We start from the raw sequence: 22,613 nt of genomic DNA, 5'->3' as shown, positions 1-22,613 counted from the left end.
CCCTTCAATGACTCCCTACTGCCCAACCAGATGCAGTCTAAACTCTTTAGCCAGAAATGGTCGATACATGTTAACCAAGCTTTCTCTTTACTAAGTTCCATTTCCACATTGAGATCATCAGAAAGTTGCTTATCTAGACATTATTTGAGCTTCCCTCAGAATTATGACGTTTGGAAGACTCATAAGAAAAAGGGTTATGTACAGTTTTCTCCCCCTTCTATACTCATTTCCCAGATTATAATCTTTTCACTGCTTTAGTGTTTTTTTTTAAGTTTTTTTTCTCACAAACAAATGTAAATCCTTTTGGAAATGGACAGGTTGATAGAAAGCCAAACATTCCCTAAGTCTGAAGTTCAAATGTGTCTGTAACTGCTGTCTTGTCCAATAACTCTCTGCCCAGTCCAGCTTCTATGCCTTTGCTTGGGCTCTTCCCCCTGCCTGCAACAACTTTCCTTTTCTTTCTGGTTTAATGAAGCCCTTCCTGACTATGCTAGGCTTCAAGTATCTTTCTTCTCCCAAGAACATCTGTAGCCCTGGTTCAACAGGCCTTTAACAACACAGCAATTCACCTCATATGATAATTTTTCTTTTAATGTACAGGATTACTTGCAACTCATAAGGTCTGGTGGTTCCTTAGTCACAATTTAACATGAAACAACTGGGCAGCTTTTCCTTAATAGTCCAGGGCAAGAGCAGTAGTGAGTGATTGTATGCTTTCCTTAGGTTGACCTTGATGTGAAATGAATTGCTGTCTCCAGAGAACCTGTATATGCCGGTTGAATGGGGCCCAGGTCCTCAACTCTTACAAATACCAGACTGTATTGAAGGGAAGAAGGCCCCAGTAGTTTATTCTCACCCAACCTGTTTGGATCCCGGTCCTCCCTCTCTCTCAGGGTTCAGGGAGTTCCTCGAGTTTTCTTGCTCCCGCCCAGGCAGGGGGGGCTCGTGTCCAGTTGAGGGTTCTCCCTCCACTGGGCGGGGGTCCGCGCTTGTATGGCCAGGGCGTGGACCGGCCCAGCCAGCTCGTCTGACAGCGCCGCGTGGACCAGCCGATGCCGTTGCAGGGGGCTCAGTCCCTCGAAGCGAGAGCTCACCACGGCCACGCGGAAATGGGTTTCACTGCCTGGTGGGACCGCGTGGCCGCCGCTCTCATTACGCAGCTCCAGGACCTCGGGGTTCAGCGCCTGCTCCAACTTTGCGCGAATGGCGGCCTCGACGGGACCGATGGCCCCTGATCTGGCGCTGCCCCAGGACACACAGACGCGGCCAGCCATGGAGAACAGGCTTCCGACCAGCTGCCCACTCAACATCAGCTACGGCAGAGACAAGGACGGGAGCACTGAGGGTCAGGGCCTCGCTCTTTATGAGAGACCAGTCTCTCAACCACCCCAGCCCCCGCCCCCCGGCCAACGTCCGCACTGGGAGCCCGCCTAGACGCGACAGTGAGACGCGAGGCACCGCCTCTTTCCCCTGTGTGACGTGGGGGAATCTGGTCTCCAGCCGCGAGCAGCTGAAGGGAGGCGGTGAATTAGAAAGAGCCCGCGCGCGAGGCACGTTCCTTACTAAGGGGATTCGCAAAGAATGAGCTGGAGGTTGCAGAGTAGGGTATGTGCAACTCCGGGCTTTTGGTTGAGCCAATGTCCCTGTGTCCCCTCTGAACCCCAGGCTGGGCCCTTTCTACCTTGCACTCAGTCTTCTCTACCGCAGCTCCCACTCAGGACCGGAACTCCTGACGTTCCGGGCGAAACGCAGACTTCGCGTCCTGAGGCACGCTGGGAACTGGAGTCCTCGCTACGCAACAGACCCGGCAGGCACCACGTAGTGCCCTGAGGGTTCACGGGAACTGTAGTCTCTACTTCGCCCGACTCGTGAGGTCGTGGGAGGCTCTGAACCTGAGGAATTGTAAAGAAAACGGGAACTTCTGTGCAATTGATATTGAGATTATTCATTTTATTGACAATATATCTTGTAGATCATCTAGCCCAATACCTTCATTTTACATACAAGAAAATGGAAGTCCATTTCATTTATTGAATACATAATTATTGTGCGCCAGACCAGTCCTGGAGGCTGGGGAGGTAAGACAGGCCCTGTCCTCAGGCAGTTAACAGAACATTGGAGAAGATGGACCAATGAGCGGACAGTTGCAATACTGTGTGCTAAGGGCTGTGATGGGACTAACAGCAGGATGCTAAGGAGGCATGTCATCCAGACCTGGGGGAGAAGAGAAAACTTAAGGAAACAGTTTACAAGAGGCACAAAAATCCCTTTCTCAGCCCCTCCTAGTGCGGTAGCTGCACGCGCAAAGTCCAGGAGGAGAGAGAACTTTGGGGGAGTGGTTCCTTTGGGTGTAGTTAGATATGGTTGGAGCCCACGGGGCAGAGATGATGGTGATGGGAAGCTGAGTGAATGTATAGGCCTGTGGGGAGAAGGCCTCGTTAGGCAGTTTTATTTTTATCCTAGGAGCAGTAGGAAGCTAGGGAAGGTTTTCAGCGGGGATATAACAGGATGAGATTTTTCCAAGATGATATATAACTCGTCAATTCAACCAGTATTTTATTTTGTATCCTAATATTTTATAGATTTCTCCATATATGTATTTCCCCAACTTTTAATTTTGAAAAATTTCAAATCTGCAGAAAAGTTGAATAGTACAAAACAGCATCCTCTACCTTTCACTGTTTTTTACATTTATATATATTATATACTTATACATATATACTTTTATGTTTAAGTACTTTATACCTATATACTTTAAAAATGTATTTCTATACTTTTTTTGAAAATAAGTTGCAGATAGCATGACATTTCACCCTTAGGTACTCCAGTATGTATCTCCTAAGAACAAGGATATTCTCTTATATAACTACAATACCCTATCACACTCAAAAAATTTAACATAATGTCAATTGCAAGGTTAGTACAATGAGCACCCCATTTATTCTTCGCCTATATTTAAGGACATTTTACCAGATTTGCTTTTTAATCTCTTTGAATGTGTGTATATAATAAAAATATTGTTATCATTTTTGCTGAACCATTTGAGAGTTGTGAAAATCTTTACATTTCATTGCTATATACTTCAGCGTATATCTCCTAAGACAAGGATATTTTCCTACATAAGCGCAATACCATTACCACAACTAAGACGTTTAATATTTGTTCAATACTATTATTAATATATAGTTGACATTCAAATTTCCCCAGGTGTCTCATTAGTGCCTTTATAATTTTTTATTTTTCGAAAGCCAATCAAGGATCATGCATTGCATTTAGCCATCTTTAAATTTTTATTTTGCAAAGATCCCTGGCTGCAGTGTGGAGAACTGTAGAGGAGGTAAGAGTGCAAGCAGGGAGACCAGTTGGGAGGTTAGTGTAGCAGTCTAAGTGAGGGCTGATGATGACTTGGACCACGCTGGTGGTCATGCAAGTGGAGATGGAAAGAAATTGTGGCTATAAGATATACATTGGGAGGGTAAAACCCACAGGATGTGGTAATGGGCTAGTTATGGGAGGGAAAGTGTGAAGGATAACTATCAGGTTTGTGCATCTGGATGGATGGCATTTGTTTCCTAAGATACAGAATATTGGAAGCAGCACAGGTTTGGAAGCGTGGGGAAGGGAAAGACTAGGTGCCCAATTCTGTTTTGGACTTGAGTCTGAAGTGTCTTTATGATATCCAAGAAGAGATGTCATGTTGGATGTATGGTTCTATGTGTGTGTATTTTATTTTTAACTTTTTCTTAAGTGCTTTCAGAGTTATAGAAATACAAAAATAGTACAAATAATTCTTGTATACCCCTCACCCTGATACCCAGATTATCCAAATATTGACAAGTTTTCATGTTTGCTTTGTTTCTTTTTATGTATCTAACTACACATATATAATTATTTTTCTGAATCATTTGAGAGTAAGTTTCAGAGATAAGTCCATTTACCTCTAACTACCTGTGATGGTTAATTTTATGTGTCAACTTGACTGGGCCACAGGGTGCCCATATATTTGGTCAAACATTATTCTGGGTGTTTCTGTGAGGGTGTTTTTAGATGAGATTAACATTAAAATTGGTAGACTGAGTAAAGCAGATTGCCCTCCCTATTGTGGCTGGGTCTCATCCAATCAGTTGAAGGCCTGAATAGAACCAAAAAGGCTAACCCTCCTGGAAAAAGAGAGTTCTTTCCTGCCTGACTGCCTTTGAACTGGGACATTGGCTTCTTTCCTGCCTTCAGACTTGAACTGAAACACTGGCTCTTTCTGGGTCTCCTGCCTGTTAGCCTTTGACTGGAACTACAGCATTGCTTCTCTTGGTTCTCAAGCCTTCAGACTTGGACTGGAATTACACCATCAGCTCTCCTGTTATTTCCAGCTTGCTGACTCACCCTGAAGATCTCGGGACTTGTCAGCCTCCATTGTCATGTGAGCCAATTCCTTATAATAAATCTCTCTCTCACTTGTTTGCTCTTGCCCTCTCCATATATATCCTGTTGTTCTATTTCTCTGAAGAGCTCTAATATATATTTGCTAATATGTATTTAGTAAAAAAAAAAAAAAAAAAAAGACATTTTCTCGCATAGCCACAATGTAATTGTCAAATTCTTGAAATTAACATTGATACAGTAGTATAATCTACAGATCTTACTCAAAATTTGCCAATTGTCCCATAATGTCCTTTATATAGAATGAAAAAAAAAATTCTGGGCCAGGATCCAATCTAGGATCACATGCTATATTCAGTTGTTATGTCTCTTTGGTCTCCATTAATCTGTAATAGTTCATTAGTCTTTTTGTCTTTCACGACTTTGACATTTTTGAGGAGTACAGACCATTTACTTTGTTAAATATCCCTCAACTTGGGTTTGTCGAATGTTTCACTCTGATTCAGATTTAGGATATACATTTTTGGCAGGAAAACTGCAGAAGTGATATTGAATCCTCTCACTGAAGCATATGGGGGCATATAATTCAATTTGTCTCATTGTTAATGATAATTCTGATTAATTGATTAAGGTGGTATCTCTCAGTTTTCTCAATTGTAAAATTTTTCTTTTTCCCTTTGTAGTTGTAGGAGATACTTTGAGTCTATGTACTATTCTGTTTTTCATTAAGCTTTTGTCTACTAGTTTTAGCATCTGAGAAGCGCATGTGAAGCAAGAGTCGCTGAAGATGAAATGAGATGGTGGGCGGGGGGAAGGTGGGGAAGTGAGTAAGGGGAGTGAAATCACCTGGGAAAAAGAATAAAGTGAGAAAAGAATCAGATTTTCTATTAGAAGATCACTCTGGCTAGTGTATGAGGAATATATTAAGGGAATGGGAAGAGTGGAAGCAGGGAGAAGAGGAGAAAGCCTTTGGCAGTAGTCTGGTGAAAGATAATCTGAGTAAAGGCAGGAGACAGGCTAGAGAGAAGTAAATCAACTAGAGTGCTGTTAAAGAGATGGAATCTCTAAGAAGGACTTGTTTTTGGTGACGGCCTTGTAATTTGCTAATCCAGTGACAGTGGCGGGGAATGGTGGGAGGCTGTGGTCAGAGAAGGCCTTGCTGTGGAGGGGACATTTAAACAGAGATTTGAATGACTAGAGGAAACCAATCATGTGGAAAGAGAGATCTGGCCAGAGGCAATGTATTCACTGCATGTGTTATGCCAGGCTCACTGTTGGCATACTTGGGTGTTTGGTAAAATGTACCGGATGGATGGTGAGCTAGTATGTGAATAGAGAGGGCCGACATTATTATTCCTGTTGCAAAAATAAATGAAAGCTTTGTAAGTTGCAAGCTCCCTAGGGCAAGTTTAGTGTCTTTGTTTCTAATAAAAACATAGTCATGACAATATTTACTATTTAGTGAAGGTTTGTCATGGTCAGATTAAGAGTCTTAGTTAGAGGCTTTAAGCACTGAGACATTATGGTGGCCGCCTCAAACAAAACGAAAACTAATAAACACTAATCTGTAATGTGAGGAGTAAGATGCCCAACAAAGTATTCATCTTTTTCCTATGATATTACTTCATTATTTGTTCATTAAAAAATTAATTTGTCCCTACTGATATATAATTTACACATAAGAAATGCACACTTTTTAAGTGTACAGCTTAATTTTACATGGGAATACACCATATCAAGATACAAAAAATTTCTAGCACCTTGGAAGGCTCCCAAGGAGGTCAATACCACCCTGCCACAGTTAATCATTATTCTAACCTCTAGCACCATAGATAAGTTTTGCCTGTTTTTGAACTTCTTATAAATAGAATCACATAGTATGAATACATTTGTGTTTGTCTTTTGCTCAACATTGTCTGTGAGATTCATCCGTGTGTGTGGCAGTAATTTTTTCATTTTCATTGTGTGGTATTGCAGTATATGAATATACTACATCCTTGTACGTGCTTTTTGTTGGATGTAAACATTCTTTTCTGTTTGGTGTATATCCAGGAGTGGTCATAGGATAAACTCAATATTTATTTCTGAAATGGCAAATTCGTTCAAATTTTTGAGATGCCCCTGCTTTGTTGGCGACAGGTACTATGCTAAATGTTTTACATTTATGAACTCTTTTAATTCTTGCAACAAGTCCATGAAGTAGCTACTGTTATTACTCTCGCTTTACCATTGAGGAAGCAGAGACCCTTAGAGGTTAGGTAAGTAATTTGCCTATGGTCACAGATCTGGTAAACAAACCCAGAGAGTCAGGCTGCAGAATTTGAGCTCTTAACCATTAAGCTATTCTGCCTCCTAATCCAGCATTTGGGCGTCTCAGCTTCCATCTCTGTACTAGGTTCTTTATATTTAATTCTCATTTATTCTAACAACTCTATTATGGTAGGGTATATGATTTTTATTTAATTGATGAGCTTCTGTTGTATTTTCTGTCACTCTGGCTACCACAGTCTACTGTTGATAGCTAGCTAGCATTTGGAGAGTGGTTTGTTGACCAAAGAGAAATATTTTAGAGAAGAAGATGCTAATTCTCTAAGAGTATAGTTTTATTTGTTTATGCAAAAAACATTTAATTACCCTACTAAGAGCCAGGTAGAAGGAATAAAGGACTCCTGATTTAAAGGTGAAGAAGACATGGTCTCTCCCTTGAAGTGGTCACAGAAGGGAAGTGAGACCAAGGTCAAAACACAGGGCAGAGTGCTTAAATGCTATCAGCAGGATATGAACAAAGAGATGTGGGTACACTGAGGCTGTGTGTTTGACAGTAGGGAAGCTTCATGAAAGAGGAGGTGATATCTAGGTGGAAACTGGAAGGATGGGGAGGATTTTGCAGGTCCAGAGGAGGCTGAAAGCATTCTAGCCAAGGGCAACTTTATGTGCAATGGCAGGGAGCTGTGGAAAGGCCTTGCTCATCTTATGAATGATGTGCAGCTCAGTACAGAGGGGGCTGGGGGTGGAGTTGAGGAAAGGTGTAAGAAAAGGGGAAGGGAGAGGAGTATGGCTGGAATGATAGAATGGACCTAGAATGCCCTAAATGTTTGATTAACTAGATTGCCTGGTTAGGAACTGAGTTGCTTTTTTTTTTTTTTAATTGATTGATTGATTGATGGCTGCGTTGGCTCTTCGTTGCGGTGAGCGGGGGCTACTCTTTGTTGCAGTGCACGGGCTTCTCATTGTGGTGGCTTCTCTTTGTTGCTAAGCACGGGGTCTAGGTGCGTGGGCTTCAGTAGTTGTGGTTCACGGGCTCTAGAGCGCAGGCTCAGTAGTTGTGGCGCACGGTCTTAGTTGCTCCGTGGCATGTGGGATCTTCCCGGACCAGGGCTCAAACCCGTGTCCCCTGCACTGGCAGGTGGATTCTTAACCACTGCGCCACCAGGGAAGCCCAACTCAGTTGCTTTTGGTTAAAAATCCCAGAGGTGTTAAAGGAGATAAGATCCAGCCTGTTTGTGATGGTGTATGACATTTACAAATAGCCTGCTCTGTTATATATTTTAATAGCTCTGGTAAGAATGCTGGGAAGGGAGGTCTGGGGAGCAACAGATAATAATTGAGCTTGATAAAATTTGTAGGATATTGGCCTATCTGGACTTACCTAATAAGGTTTTATAGCTAGATGGAATTTAAAGTATTAAGTCTAATTCCATCCCTCTCTCATGCTCTCTCACTCTCACTCTCTAACTCTCCTGCTCTCCAGCTCTCCCTCTCTCTGCAACAGAGGGAGGAAGCAAGGCTGGGTAAATTAAGTGACTTCATGAAACCCATAATCTAGTTAGTGAAGTAGTGTGCTTGGAGGGATGAAGAGCACAGTCTTTGAGTCAGGCAGACCTTGGTTCTAATCATATCTTTGTAAGTGGCTGTGTGACCTTCAGCAAGTGCTTAAACGCCTCTGAGCCTTGGTTTCCTTATGTGTGAAGGAATTACAGTCGTCCTTCAGTATCCATGGGTTCTGAATCTGAGGATTCAACCAACCGTAGATGGAAAATATTCTAAAAAGAAATCCGGAAAGTCCCCAAAAAGCAAAACTTGAATTTGCCCTGCCCTAGCAACTATTTACATAGTTTTACATTGTATTTACAACTATTTACATAACATTTACATTGTATTAGGTATTAAAAGTAATCTAGAGACACTTCATTTGGGAGGATGTGCTTAGGTTATACACAAATACTACACCATTTTATATAAGGGACTTGAACATCCTTGGATTTTAGTATCCACTGGGGGTCCTGGTACCGAGGTACGAGGTACGACTGTATGTCTACTTCATAGGTAGCCCCTAACATAGGGCTTATCTCATAATAAAGGTTTAATATAATCTCTTTTCCCTTTACCCTTCCTAACAGCACAGGGTCACTGTGATAGAAGTAAAAAGGAGATCAGAGACAGCAACAGTCAGCTCTACCCACCACCAGAGCCTCCCATCAAGCCTCTTAGATAGCCTCAACCACCAGAGGGCAGACAACAGAAGCAAGAAAAACTACAATCCTGCAGCCTGTGGACCAAAAACCACAGTTACAGAAAGACAGAGAAGATGAAAAGGCAGAGGGCTATGTACCAGATGAAGGAACAAGAAAAAACCCCAGAAAAACAACTAAATGAAGTGGAGATAGGCAACCTTCCAGAAAAAGAATTCAGAATAATGATAGTGAAGATGATCCAGGACCTCGGAATAAGAATGGAGGCAAAGATTGAGAAGATGCAAGAAATGATTAACAAAGACCTAGAAGAATTAAAGAACAAACAAACAGAGATGACCAATACAATAACTGAAATGAAAACTACACTAGAAGGAATCAATAGCAGAATAACTGAGGCAGAAGAACGGATAAGTGACCTGGAAGACAGAATGGTGGAATTCACTGCTGCGGAACAGACTAAAGAAAAAAGAATAAAAAGAAATGAAGACAGCCTAAGGGACCTCTGGGACAACATTAAACGCAACAACATTCGCATTATAGGGGTCCCAGAAGGAGAAGAGAGAGAGAAAGGACCAGAGAAAATATTTGAAGAGATTATAGTCGAAAACTTCCCTAACATGGGAAAGGAAATAGCCACCCAAGTCCAGGAAGCGCAGAGAGTCCCATACAGAATAAACCCAAGGAGAAACACGCCGAGACACATAGTAATCAAAGTGGCAAAAATTAAAGACAAAGAAAAATTACTGAAAGCAGCAAGGGAAAAACGACAAATAACATACAAGGGAACTCCCATAAGGTTAACAGCTGATTTCTCAGCAGAAACTCTGCAAGCCAGAAGGGAGTGGCATGATATACTTAAAGTGATGAAAGGGAAGAACCTACAACCAAGATTACTCTACCCAGCAAGGATCTCATTTAGACTTGATGGAGAAATCAAAAGCTTTACAGACAAGCAAAAGCTAAGAGAATTCAGCACCACCAAACCAGCTCTACAACAAATGCTAAAGGAACTTCTCTAAGTGGGAAACACAAGAGAAGAAAAGGACCTACAAAAACAAACCCAAAACAATTAAGAAAATGGTCATAGGAACATACATATCGATAATTACCTTAAACGTGAATGGATTAAATGCCCCAACCAAAAGACATAGACTGGCTGAATGGATACAAAAACAAGACCCATATATATGCTGTCTACAAGAGACCCACTTCAGACCTAGGGACACATACAGACTGAAAGTGAGGGGATGGAAAAAGATATTCCATGCAAATGGAAATCAAAAGAAAGCTGGAGTAGCTATACTCATATCAGATAAAATAGACTTTAAAATAAAGAATGTTACAAGAGACAAGGAAGGACACTACATAATGATCCAGGGATCAATCCAAGGAGAAGATATAACAATTATAAATATATATGCACCCAACATAGGAGCACCTCAATACATAAGGCAACTGCTAACAGCTATAAAAGAGGAAATCGACAGTAACACAATCATAGTGGGGGACTTTAACACCTCACTTACACCAATGGACAGATCATCCAAAGTGAAAATAAATAAGGAAACAGAAGCTTTAAATGACACAATAGACCAGATAGATTTAATTGATATATATAGGACATTCCATCCAAAAACGGCAGATTACACATTCTTCTCAAGTGCACACGGAACATTCTCCAGGATAGATCACATCTTGGGTCACAAATCAAGCCTCAGTAAATTTAAGAAAATTGAAATCATATCAAGCATCTTTTCTGACCACAACGCTATGAGATTAGAAATGAATTACAGGGAAAAAAACGTAAAAAAGACAAACACATGGAGGCTAAACAATACGTTACTAAATAACCAAGAGATCACTGAAGAAATCAAACAGGAAATAAAAAAATACCTAGAGACAAATGACAATGAAAACACGACGACCCAAAACCTATGGGATGCAGCAAAAGCGGTTCTAAGAGGGAAGTTTATAGCTATACAAGCCTACCTCAAGAAACAAGAAAAATCTCAAGTAAACAATCTAACATTACACCTAAAGAAACTAGAGAAAGAAGAACAAACAAAACCCAAAGTTAGCAGAAGGAAAGAAATCATAAAGATCAGAGCAGAAATAAATGAAATAGAAACAAAGAAAACAATAGCAAAGATCAATAAAACTAAAAGTTGGTTCTTTGAGAAGATAAACAAAATTGATAAGCCATTAGCCAGACTCATCAAGAAAAAGAGGGAGAGGACTCAAATCAATAAAATCAGAAATGAAAAAGGAGAAGTTACAACAGACACCGCAGAAATACAAAACATCCTAAGAGACTACTACAAGCAACTTTATGCCAATAAAATGGACAACCTGGAAGAAATGGACAAATTCTTAGAAAGGTATAACCTTCCAAGACTGAATCAGGAAGAAACAGAAAATATCAACAGACCAATCACAAGTAATGAAATTGAAACTGTGATTAAAAATCTTCCAACAAACAAAAGTCCAGGACCAGATGGCTTCACAGGTGAATTCTATCAAACATTTAGAGAAGAGCTAACACCCATCCTTCTCAAACTCTTCCAAAAAATTGCAGAGGAAGGAACTCTCCCAAACTCATTCTATGAGGCCACCATCACCCTGATACCAAAACCAGACAAAGACACTACAAAAAAAGAAAATTACAGACCAATATCACTGATGAATATAGATGCAAAAATCCTCAACAAAATACTAGCAAACAGAATCCAACAACACATTAAAAGGATCATACACCATGATCAAGTGGGATTTATCCCAGGGATGCAAGGATTCTTCAATATACGCAAATCAATCAATGTGATACACCATATTAACAAATTGAAGAATAATAACCATATGATCATCTCAATAGATGCAGAAAAAGCTTTTGACAAAATTCAACACCCATTTCTGATAAAAACTCTCCAGAAAGTGGGCATAGAGGGAACCTACCTCAACATAATAAAGGCCATATATGACAAACCCACAGCAAACATCATTCTCAATGGTGAAAAACTGAAAGCATTTCCTCTAAGATCAGGAACGAGACAAGGATGTCCACTCTCACCTCTATTATTCAACATAGTTCTGGAAGTCCTAGCCACGGCAATCAGAGAAGAAAAAGAAATAAAAGGAATACAAATTGGAAAAGAAGAAGTAAAACTGTCACTGTTTGCGGATGACATGATACTATACATAGAGAATTCTAAAACTGCCACCAGAAAACTGCTAGAGCTAATTAATGAATATGGTAAAGTTGCAGGTTACAAAATTAATGCACAGAAATCTCTTGCATTCCTATACACTAACGATGAAAAATCTGAAAGAGAAATTATGGAAACACTCCCATGTACCACTGCAGCAAAAAGAATAAAATACCTAGGAATAAACCTACCTAGGGAGACAAAAGACCTGTATGCAGAAAACTATAAGACACTGATGAAAGAAATTAAAGATGATACCAACAGATGGAGAGATATACCATGTTCTTGGATTGGAAGAATCAACATTGTGAAAATGAGTATACTACCCAAAGCAATCTACAGATTCAATGCAATACCCTATCAAATTACCAATGGCATTTTTTACGGAGCTAGAACAAATCATCTTAAAATTTGTATGGAGACACAAAAGACCCCGAATAGCCAAAGCAGGCTTGAGGCAAAGAAATGGAGCTGGAGGAATCAGACTCCCTGACTACAGACTATACTACAAAGCTACAGTAATCAAGACAATATGGTACTGGCACAAAAACAGAAACATAGATCAATGGAACAAGATAGAAAGCCCAGAGATTAACCCACGCACCTATGGTCAACTAATCTATGACAAAGGAGGCAAAGATATACAATGGAGAAAAGACAGTCTCTTCAATAAGTGGTGCTGGGAAAACTGGACAGCCACATGTAAAAGAATGAAATTAGAATACTCCCTAACACCATACACAAAAATAAACTCAAAATGGATTCGAGACCTAAATATAAGACTGGACACTATAAAACTCTTAGAGGAAAACATAGGAAGAACACTCTTTGACATAAATCACAGCAAGATCTTTTTCGATCCACCTCCTAGAGTAATGGAAATAAAAACAAAAATAAACAAGTGGGACCTAATGAAACTTCAAAGCTTTTGCACAGCAAAGGAAACCATAAACAAGACGAAAAGACAACCCTCAGAATGGGAGAAAATATTTGCAAATGAATCAACGGACAAAGGATTAATCTCCAAAATATATAAACAGCTCATTCAGCTCAATATCAAAGAAACAAACACCCCGATCCAAAAATGGGCAGAAGACCTAAATAGACATTTCTCCAAAGAAGACATACAGATGGCCACGAAGCACATGAAAAGATGCTCAACATCACTAATTATTAGAGAAATGCAAATCAAAACTACAATGAGGTATCACCTCACTCCTGTTAGAATGGGCATCGTCAGAAAATCTACAAACAACAAATGCTGGAGAGGGTGTGGAGAAAAGGGAACCCTCTTGCACTGTTGGTGGGAATGTAAATTGATACAGCCACTATGGAGAACAATATGGAGGTTCCTTAAAAAACTAAAAATAGAATTACCATATGACCCAGCAATCCCACTACTGGGCATATACCCAGAGAAAACCGTAATTCAAAAAGACACATGCACCCGAATGTTCATTGCAGCACTATTTACAATAGCCAGGTCATGGAAGCAACCTAAATGCCCATCAACAGACGAATGGATAAAGAAGTTGTGGTACATATATACAATGGAATATTACTCAGCCATAAAAAGGAACGAAATTGAGTCATTTGTTGAGACGTGGATGGATCTAGAGACTATCATACAGAGTGAAGTAAGTCAGAAAGAGAAAAACAAATATCGTATATTAATGCATGTATGTGGAACCTAGAAAAATGGTACAGATGAGCCAGTTTGCAGGGCAGAAGTTGAGACACAGATCTAGAGAATGGACATATGGACACCAAGGGGGGAAAACTGTGGTGAGGTGGGGATGGTGGTGTGCTGAATTGGGCGATTGGGATTGACATGTATACACTGATGTGTATAAAACTGATGCCTAATAAGAACCTGCAGTATAAAAAAACAAACAAAACAACTAATACTAAACTTTCATTGGGTTATTTGTATGGAAATATGTTAATATAAATGTTTCAGACATTACATGAAATTTCTAAAAAAAAAAAAAAAAAAAAGGAGATCAGAGATCAAAGACAGCGGGAGGTCAGCTGGCCCCTCATGCAGGGCCTCGAAGGGTACCAGAGTTGTTGTGGGGTCCCTACTACTGTATTTTGTTCTGTGCTCTGTAGGGCTGAAAAGTTGACACTATTAGAACTTCCAGAGCTTCTTGGGGAGAGAGTTACACTAACAAAATACACAAGAAATTGATGAATAGGTCAGAATGCAAATTAATTAACTTCTAGTGATAGATATATCTTCCCATACTGGTTCTCCCCTTCTCAGTCTCATATTTTTATCCTATAGTAGAATAATTGGAAAGTTGTTAATTGAGAGCAGAACCTGAGCTAAGAGGGTTGGATAGTCTTCAGAAACATTTCACCCAGACTATGAGAACAAGCTGATGCTTTCACCAAGGAACCTTCTGTAATAGCCTAAACCTTTGTGTCTAGCAGACACATACTCTTAGTGTTAGAGAAGCACAACACATTCCTACTGTAATTGCCCCATTTAGATGGTATGTGGACCATATCTTTCTATTAACACGTGCATCTTCTGAAATGCTATAATCCGTTTGGCTAGAATTATCTTCAGTTGCATCCTACTATTGAGGAAACACTCCCATTACTTTTGACTGTACTTGGGTGCTTCACAAATCTATACCAGCATCTTACCAGGGGTAAGCTCTACAGATAGCTGATATTAACTAATTTTAACTTACAGAGTTCACCAGATTTCCTCCATTTTCTAGAGGCATCTCATTACAGACCTCTTTGTACTAGTCTCAATTATCTGTATACCCATTGCCTGATAGGTAGCATGTACTCAATAAATGTCAGTTGAACAAAGGTGAGGATAAAAGAGGAACACTAGAAAAGAGCTCAAGGAGAAAAATTTAAGTCTATTCTTTTCTCTATAGCATTCTACCTCCTGTCTTTGATAGGGACATAGTGAAGGGACAAAGTAGGTAATTAAACAGTTAATCCCACTAGGGGATTGTAAGTAAAGAAGAAGGTATGGGAGACCACTCTAAGTTAATGATCACTCAATCAAGCAGGCCTGCGTAGCAACAAAACTATGCAACAGAAGCATGAGACGTGCCCCAAAACAATAAAACAATGGTGGCATGAGACCCACATCCTGCCCAGTGAGCTCAGTAAGCTGATTCGAAGGACATGATTCTCTGCACACACTAAAAACAAAAAATATAAGGAAAGGGTGACATTATACTGAAACCTGAGATGATTTAACATTTTTAGTAAATGAGCGCCTTTTTGCTCATTTCCATTGCACCATGACAGTCCCAACTTGACCAAGTAGGGACAAGAACCTCCCTCCCCCCCCCCCACGTGGAGGAGGAGCTGATGCTGGAAGTTTGACGTCTACTCAAGAATGAGGAAGAAGGTGGTCTTTTCCCCTTCCCCACTTTTCCTTTGATTATAAAACTGTAGCCCACTAAGTTCTAGGAGCACGGCACCCTCTCACCCAGCCGCTTGGGAAGTCTCACAAGTGTCCCATTCTAATAAATCGCTTATCTGTTACTTTGCCTCTCGCTGAATTCTTTCTGTGCTGAGACATAAAGAATTGAAGCTCCTCGGAGCCCCCAGAAGCATTTCAGCGGTTTCAGCTTTATGGGATATTCAGGAAAGGGTGAAAATGGGGTGGGGATGTAGAACTCCCAGGGATGGGAAGCTGAGGAGAAAGAAATGGAACTTTCAGGAAAGATTTCTATGTGGAGGATTACATAAAGGAGTCTCTAGGGGCTGTTGCTGAAGTCTAAGAGGCAAACAAGAGGATCACGGAGGAATAAGGCTGAAGTTAAAGAAGTAACACTGTGAAAGAAATTAAAGATGATACAAACAGATGGAGAGATATACCATGTTCCTGGATTGGAAGAATCAACATTGTGAAAATGACTCTACTACCCAAAGCAATCTACAGATTCAATGCAATCCCTATCAAACTACCACTGGCATTTTTCACAGAACTAGAACAAAAAATTTCACAATTTTTATGGAAACACAAAAGACCCCGAATAGCCAAAGCAATCTTGAGAACGAAAAATGGAGCTGGGGGAATCAGGCTCCCTGACTTCAGACTATATTACAAAGCTACAGTAATCAAGACAGTTTGGTACTGGCACAAAAACAGAAATATAGATTAGTGGAACAGGATAGAAAGCCCAGAAATAAACCCACACACATATGGTCACCTTATCTTTGATAAAGGAGGCAAGCATATACAGTGGAGAAAAGACAGCCTCTTCAATAAGTGGTGCTGGGAAAACTGGACAGGAACATGTAAAAGTATGAAATTAGAACACTCCCTGACACCATTCACAAAAATAAACTCAAAATGGATTAAAGACCTAAGTGTAAGGCCAGACACTATCAAACTCTTAGAGGAAAACATAGGCAGAACACTCTATGACATACATCACAGCAAGATTCTTTTTGACCCAGCTCCCAGAGAAATGGAAATAAGAACACAAATAAACAAATGGGACCTAATGAAACTTAAAAGCTTTTGCACAGCAAAGGAAACCATAAACAAGACCAAAAGACAACCATCAGAATGGGAGAAAATATTTGCAAATGAAGCAACTGACAAAGGATTAATCTCCAAGATTTACAAGCAGCTCATGCAGCTCAATAACAAAAAAACGAACAACCCAATCCAAAAATGGGCAGAAGACCTAAATAGACATTTCTCCAAAGAAGATATACAGATTGCCAACAGACACATGAAAGAATGCTCAACATCATTAATCATTAGAGAAATGCAAATCAATACTACAATGAGATATCATCTCACACCCGTCAGAATGGCCATCATCAAAAAATCTAGAAACAATAAATGCTGGAGAGGGTGTGGAGGAAAGGGAACACTCTTGCACTGTTGGTGGGAATGTAAATTGATACAGCCACTATGGAGAACAGTATGGAGGTTCCTTAAAAAACTACAAATAGAACTACCATATGACCCAGCAATCCCACTACTGGTCATATACCCAGAGAAAACCATAATTCAAAAAGACACATGCACCCCAATGTTCATTGCAGCTCTATTTACAATAGCCAGGACATGGAAGCAACCTAAGTGTCCATCGACAGATGAATGGATAAAGAAGATGTGGCACATATATACAATGGAATATTACTCAGCCATAAAAAGGAACGAAATTGAGTTATTTGTAGTGAGGTGGATGGAGTTAGAGTCTGTCATACAGAGTGAAGTAAGTCAGAAAGAGAAAAACAAATACAGTGTGCTAACACATATATACGGAATCTAAGGGGAAAAAAAAAAAAAAGGCCATGAAGAACCTAGTGGCAAGACAGGAATAAAGACACAGACCTACTAGAGAATGGACTTGAGGATATGGGGAGGGGGAGGGGTGAGATGGACATATATACACTACCAAATGTAAAATAGATAGCTAGTGGGAAGCAGCCGCATAGCACAGGGAGATCAGCTCGGTGCTTTGTGACCACCTAGAGGGGTGGGATGGGGAGGGTGGGAGGGAGGGAGATGCAAGAGGGAAGAGATATGGGAACATATTGTATATGTATAAATGATTCACTTTGTTATAAAGCAGAAGCTAACACACCATTGTAAGGCAATTATACTTCAGTAAAGATGTTTAAAAAAAAAAAAAAAGAAGTAACACTGGATATGCTGTTGAGATGCAGGAACAGTGGATTCTGGCTTAGGTACCTGGAAGATTGTTGGTGCCATTCAGGTAAAGAGAGCAAAGAGAGGAGGGTGGGGGGTGTTTGGATGAGTTTGCTTTTGGATAGGTCGAGTTATTGGGACAAACAGGTTGAAGTATCCAGTCAGCAGTTACATATATGGGTCTGAGCTTCTGAAACAAATCTGGGTGTTAGTTGAAAGCATGGAGTTGGGTAAGACTCTCTTCGGGAAGAGTGAAGAATGGAGGAGTGTGGGGGAGGGGCGAGTAGGGAGGCAGAGCTCAGCTGGACACCGGGATTTAAAGACCGGCAGAGGAATTTGGTGTTGCCAGAGTTGAGGGGTGGGGGTGGAGAGAAATAAAATAAAATAAATAAATAGGTTAAAAAAAAAAAGGGCAAAGGAACAGAAGCAGGATGAGGAAAGACGAAGGGCGACATTTTGAAGGCCAAGGGAAAGCCGCCTTCAGGTTCAAGGCCGTTTTGGACGCCGTTGGGAGGTAAAGAGGAGGATGACTAATTCTATGCTAGTCCTCAGGCAAACTGGAGTCCGAGGAGCAGTGGCGGGTGGCATGGGGCTAAGCCACGCCGCAGGCAACGAGTAAATTGAAAGGCGGAGGCCTTAGTAGTACTATAGTCTCTAAGGAAGTTTGGCTTTGACGAGCCAGAAAGGGAGGGACTTGGAGAGTAATTTAGGGCTCAAGGGGGTAATCAGCTTCAGAATTCGGTACCCTTGAGTGGGAGTAACTCTGCATCTGCCGGAGGCTCTCTGCAGTCCTTTTGGGCCCTTCTTGGGATTTCCCTTGGTGGACAAAAACCTACCACTCTTAAGCTGGAAAAAAATTGCCACTCACAAAAAAACAAAACAGCGTGTTGTTTGAAAGCCTTCGCTTTAAAAATCCTGGCATGCAAATAAGGGGCTTTAATGTGGCTCACAGCGATTGGTAGGTACTTACCAAGGCCGTCATTTCCTCGTAGTACAAGATGCAAACGAAGAGTCTGCTTTCCGCTTTCCTATTGGCTGTTCGATCGGACTCAGCTTTTAGCCAATCAAACCACTTCGCTTCACCCCTCCCGGTAGCTCTTATAAATTACATCAAATGGGTTATCCTCGCCACATCCTTCTCTTTGAAAAAGAAGCTGTAACTGCATTTTTAGCCGTAATGTCAGGACGCGGAAAGCAGGGAGGCAAAGCTCGGGCCAAGGCCAAGTCACGCTCATCCCGTGCTGGCCTTCAGTTCCCCGTGGGGCGAGTGCACCGCCTGCTGCGCAAAGGCAACTACGCCGAGCGAGTGGGGGCCGGCGCGCCAGTGTACCTGGCGGCCGTGCTGGAGTACCTGACCGCGGAAATCCTGGAGCTGGCCGGCAACGCGGCCCGAGACAATAAGAAGACACGCATCATCCCTCGCCATTTGCAACTAGCCGTGAGAAATGATGAAGAGCTCAACAAGTTACTCGGGGGTGTCACAATTGCCCAGGGCGGCGTCTTGCCCAATATCCAGGCAGTCTTGTTGCCCAAGAAAACGGAGAGTCACAAGCCTGGCAAGAATAAGTAATTAGGAGGCTTGACACCAACCCCATTCACCCCAAAGGCTCTTTTAAGAGCCACCAAAGTGTCAAATGAAGGGCTGATCACGAAACAGCGCATTAGCTCTTTTTTTGAAAACTTGGGTGGCTCTAAAAAGAGCCTTTGGTCTTTGGTTTACTTTGTCTGGATTTATTTGCTTTTGGCTTTGTGGCTTTCGGTTTTCTTTGGTAATAGAACGGCCTGGATGTTGGGCAAAACGCCGCCCTGGGCGATGGTGACTTTGCCCAACAGCTTGTTCAGTTCCTCGTCGTTGCGGATGGCCAGCTGCAGGTGACGAGGGATGATGCGCGTCTTCTTGTTGTCTCGGGCCGCGTTGCCCGCCAGCTCCAGAATTTCGGCGGTCAGATACTCGAGGACTGCCGCCATGTAGACGGGCGCGCCGGCCCCCACCCGCTCGGCGTAGTTGCCTTTGCGCAGCAGACGGTGCACTCGCCCCACCGGGAACTGAAGGCCAGCGCGGGACGAGCGCGACTTGGCCTTAGCACGGGTCTTGCCTCCTTGCTTTCCGCGGCCAGACATAATTGAAAATAATGCTATAAGGCCTAGAGCTCAGATTCTCGCAACAAACAGGATTGAAAGATCAGCAATTGGAAAGCCTTTATAAGCTTTCCTAGGGGTGGGGTCAGGAACGAATTTTTCATTGGTCCTAAATTGGCTCCAGAAATGGCCAATAAGGTCAAGAGTCGGTGTTGTTACGTAGCTATTACTGATAACGCAAGGTCTCTACATGGCCCAATGGAAACGTAAGACTTTTGGAGCCTTAATTTGCATACGGTGGTTATAAAAGGATCAGGCCCGCCCATTCTCCTACTATTTTTCTTTGCTAACGGGTGTTGTATTCTACAATGCCTGAGCCGGCAAAATCCGCTCCCGCGCCCAAGAAGGGCTCGAAGAAAGCTGTCACCAAAGCTCAGAAGAAAGACGGCAAAAAGCGTAAGCGCAGTCGCAAGGAGAGCTATTCCATCTACGTGTACAAAGTGCTAAAACAGGTGCACCCGGATACCGGCATCTCGTCCAAGGCCATGGGCATCATGAACTCGTTCGTCAACGACATCTTCGAGCGCATCGCGGGTGAAGCGTCGCGCCTGGCGCATTACAACAAGCGCTCGACCATCACGTCCCGGGAGATCCAGACGGCCGTGCGCCTGCTGCTGCCCGGCGAGTTGGCCAAGCACGCCGTGTCCGAGGGCACCAAGGCGGTCACCAAGTACACCAGCTCCAAGTGAGTCCCTGCCGGGACGCGGCGCTCGCACAAGTCGCCGGGCCGCTTGACTTTCCAAAGGCTCTTTTCAGAGCCACCCACCTAATCACCAGAAAAGAGCTTTGTTCACTTGTTTGCCCTCAGTCTCTTCTCACAAAGTAAGTTGCGTTAGTTGGTTAAAAGTAATGGCAAATGGCACACGAAGCTTTTTAGGCCCTTATGACTTGAGGTTCCTGGCGCGTGACTGGCTTTGCTTTTGAATCTAGGCCGAGTCTTAACTCCTCACTGTGCTGCTTAGATTTCCTATGAGTCAGTTCTAAATTAGGACACTGAGACTCTGCTCTTTCCCACCCTCTCCTCGTAGACTGTTGTGTCCTGGTGGCTCTGTTGGGTACGTTTCATCGGTGTTCTAAAACGAAGTGAGTGATTTCGGCCATCCTCATTTAAGAAAGGACCCCAGAACATAAGCCCGGGTCCTGCGAACACTGCATCACAGCCCTGAAGAATTCTCCCGAGAATTTGGCAGCTGCTTGGGTGCCCAGTCACCAGTTATGCCCTGCGACGTGACCTGTGGATACCAGTAGTTCGGGGTATTTAGGACGGAACCCGCGCTGCCTGGTCTCAGCCTTTCCCTGATTGGACGACATAAATATTCAAAATCTCGCGCCGCTCCAGAATTCATAGATTCTGGTTTCCACCGCTCACTTTGGTGCTTTGAAATCCCTGTTATTTTTTGGTTTGTGGATCATTTTTGCATTTAATTCTCTTATCTTGGAATGTTTCGGTCGCAAGTAACTGTAAGGCACTAGTCATTTTAGTCTGGGCTCAAACGTCACCTCTCAGAAACCTTCCCAAGTCATCCACTCAGGAGTTTGTGCCTCTCGTTCCTGCCTGTCCTGGTCCCTCACTCTATTTTATCTTCCTCCTAGCAGCGGTCAGAAATTGTCTTGTTCGTTTATATTCTTTTTTACGGTCTTTCTCCTCAAGCCCTTAACAGAAACTTTGCTGGTCTGGTTTTCCTCTATATCGTCAGTGCCAACCAGTACTGGGCACACAGTGGACACTTCAATACTTATTGAATTAATATTTGTTGAATTAATTTTTCTCTCCCACTCCTTTTTAAAATCGCTTCCGTGGATGGATGGGTGCGGTTCATTTTCATTAGATGTATGTGAAGACGTGATGAAAATGGAAATGTTTTTGGAGCTCCTTCCCCAAGTCTGTCCGTGGTCACCTCAGGGCAACAGCTGGGAGGAGGACTTTGTTAAGAGTTTTTTCTTTTTTTTTTTTTTTTTTGCGCTAAGGGGGAGGTGGCAGTTTTGTCCTTCCTTTATGCTTCTCAGTTTGGCCTAATCTCTTGGATTTTCATTAAATTCAGAACATTGGTCACTGGAAATTATTTTCCTTTCTCTATTTATGACATCCTCCTTCCATCCTGATCCTTTGTTCCTCACGGAGATGAGCTTTTAATTTATGTTCACCATCTTATTTGCTTTTCAGGAGACCCTGTACAATAGACAAGATTAATATCCCTTTAAAAACGAGATTGAGAGAAGCAAAGTGATTGGTCCACTGGTCATGCGGCTAACCTTGTCCACCTTTGTATCCTCAGATGCGAGGACAATTGTATTTTAGTTTTACTTCATGTAATTACAGAATGTTGAATCTTTCTGTACAAGCCTTGATTTTGCTGATAAAGACACTGATGGTCTGATGAGTTATTCAACTCTGCTTTTGGATAAGGGGTCCTGGAGTTAATTGCAGGGGTTTCATGAATCCAAATGGACTCCAGACATTATCAGAGACTGAATAAATCTTATGTTTCTTACATGTGTGTTTTCAGGTGTGTGTAGATGCTATTATTATTAATAAAGGTACCAGTTAATTTAAAAGCTTGGCTGGATTATTGTATCTGCAATATAGCTTTTAACTATATGAAACGAACAGATACAACCACTACTGGGTCTGTGGAAAAGCTGAGTGCCTCTGACTTGGAAGATGAATATTTATAAACCATCAACCAAACTTACTTCTACTCCAGAAGTGTACTGGAGCTGAAATAGCCTGTTATGAGGACACTGCTAATGCTCAGTAATTGAAAA

The 22,613-nt window shown here is 41.9% G+C and overlaps 4 protein-coding genes across 4 annotated transcripts; 2 read left to right on the top strand and 2 right to left on the bottom strand.

The window, feature by feature from the left end:
- Positions 1-821: 821 nt before the first annotated feature.
- On the bottom strand, positions 822-18,922 carry BOLA1 (bolA family member 1). Its single transcript, XM_007177952.3, has 3 exons — positions 18,679-18,922; positions 1,682-1,892; positions 822-1,313 (listed from the first exon to the last, which is right to left on the bottom strand). Exon 3 carries the CDS (start codon positions 1,308-1,310, stop codon positions 897-899), a length of 414 nt encoding a protein of 137 aa, XP_007178014.1. The 5' UTR covers positions 1,311-1,313; positions 1,682-1,892; positions 18,679-18,922; the 3' UTR covers positions 822-896.
- Positions 18,856-19,278, top strand: LOC103019656 (histone H2A type 2-B). Its single transcript, XM_007177951.3, has one exon. The coding sequence runs from the start codon at positions 18,886-18,888 to the stop codon at positions 19,276-19,278; it is 393 nt and encodes a 130-aa protein (XP_007178013.2). The 5' UTR covers positions 18,856-18,885.
- A 111-nt stretch (positions 19,279-19,389) lies between these two features.
- On the bottom strand, positions 19,390-20,183 carry LOC103019385 (histone H2A type 2-C). The gene has a single exon (XM_007177950.2). The coding sequence runs from the start codon at positions 19,827-19,829 to the stop codon at positions 19,440-19,442; it is 390 nt and encodes a 129-aa protein (XP_007178012.1). The 5' UTR covers positions 19,830-20,183; the 3' UTR covers positions 19,390-19,439.
- On the top strand, positions 20,121-22,403 carry LOC103019119 (histone H2B type 2-E). The gene has a single exon (XM_028165474.2). The coding sequence runs from the start codon at positions 20,156-20,158 to the stop codon at positions 20,534-20,536; it is 381 nt and encodes a 126-aa protein (XP_028021275.1). The 5' UTR covers positions 20,121-20,155; the 3' UTR covers positions 20,537-22,403.
- Positions 22,404-22,613: the final 210 nt, after the last annotated feature.

The sequence above is a fragment of the Balaenoptera acutorostrata genome, chromosome 1 (genome assembly GCF_949987535.1).
Source record: "Balaenoptera acutorostrata chromosome 1, mBalAcu1.1, whole genome shotgun sequence".
In the NCBI taxonomy this organism is placed as follows: Eukaryota; Metazoa; Chordata; class Mammalia; order Artiodactyla; family Balaenopteridae; genus Balaenoptera; species Balaenoptera acutorostrata.
Note: the sequence above shows the minus strand (reverse complement) of the source record. Positions and strands in the feature narration are given on the sequence as shown.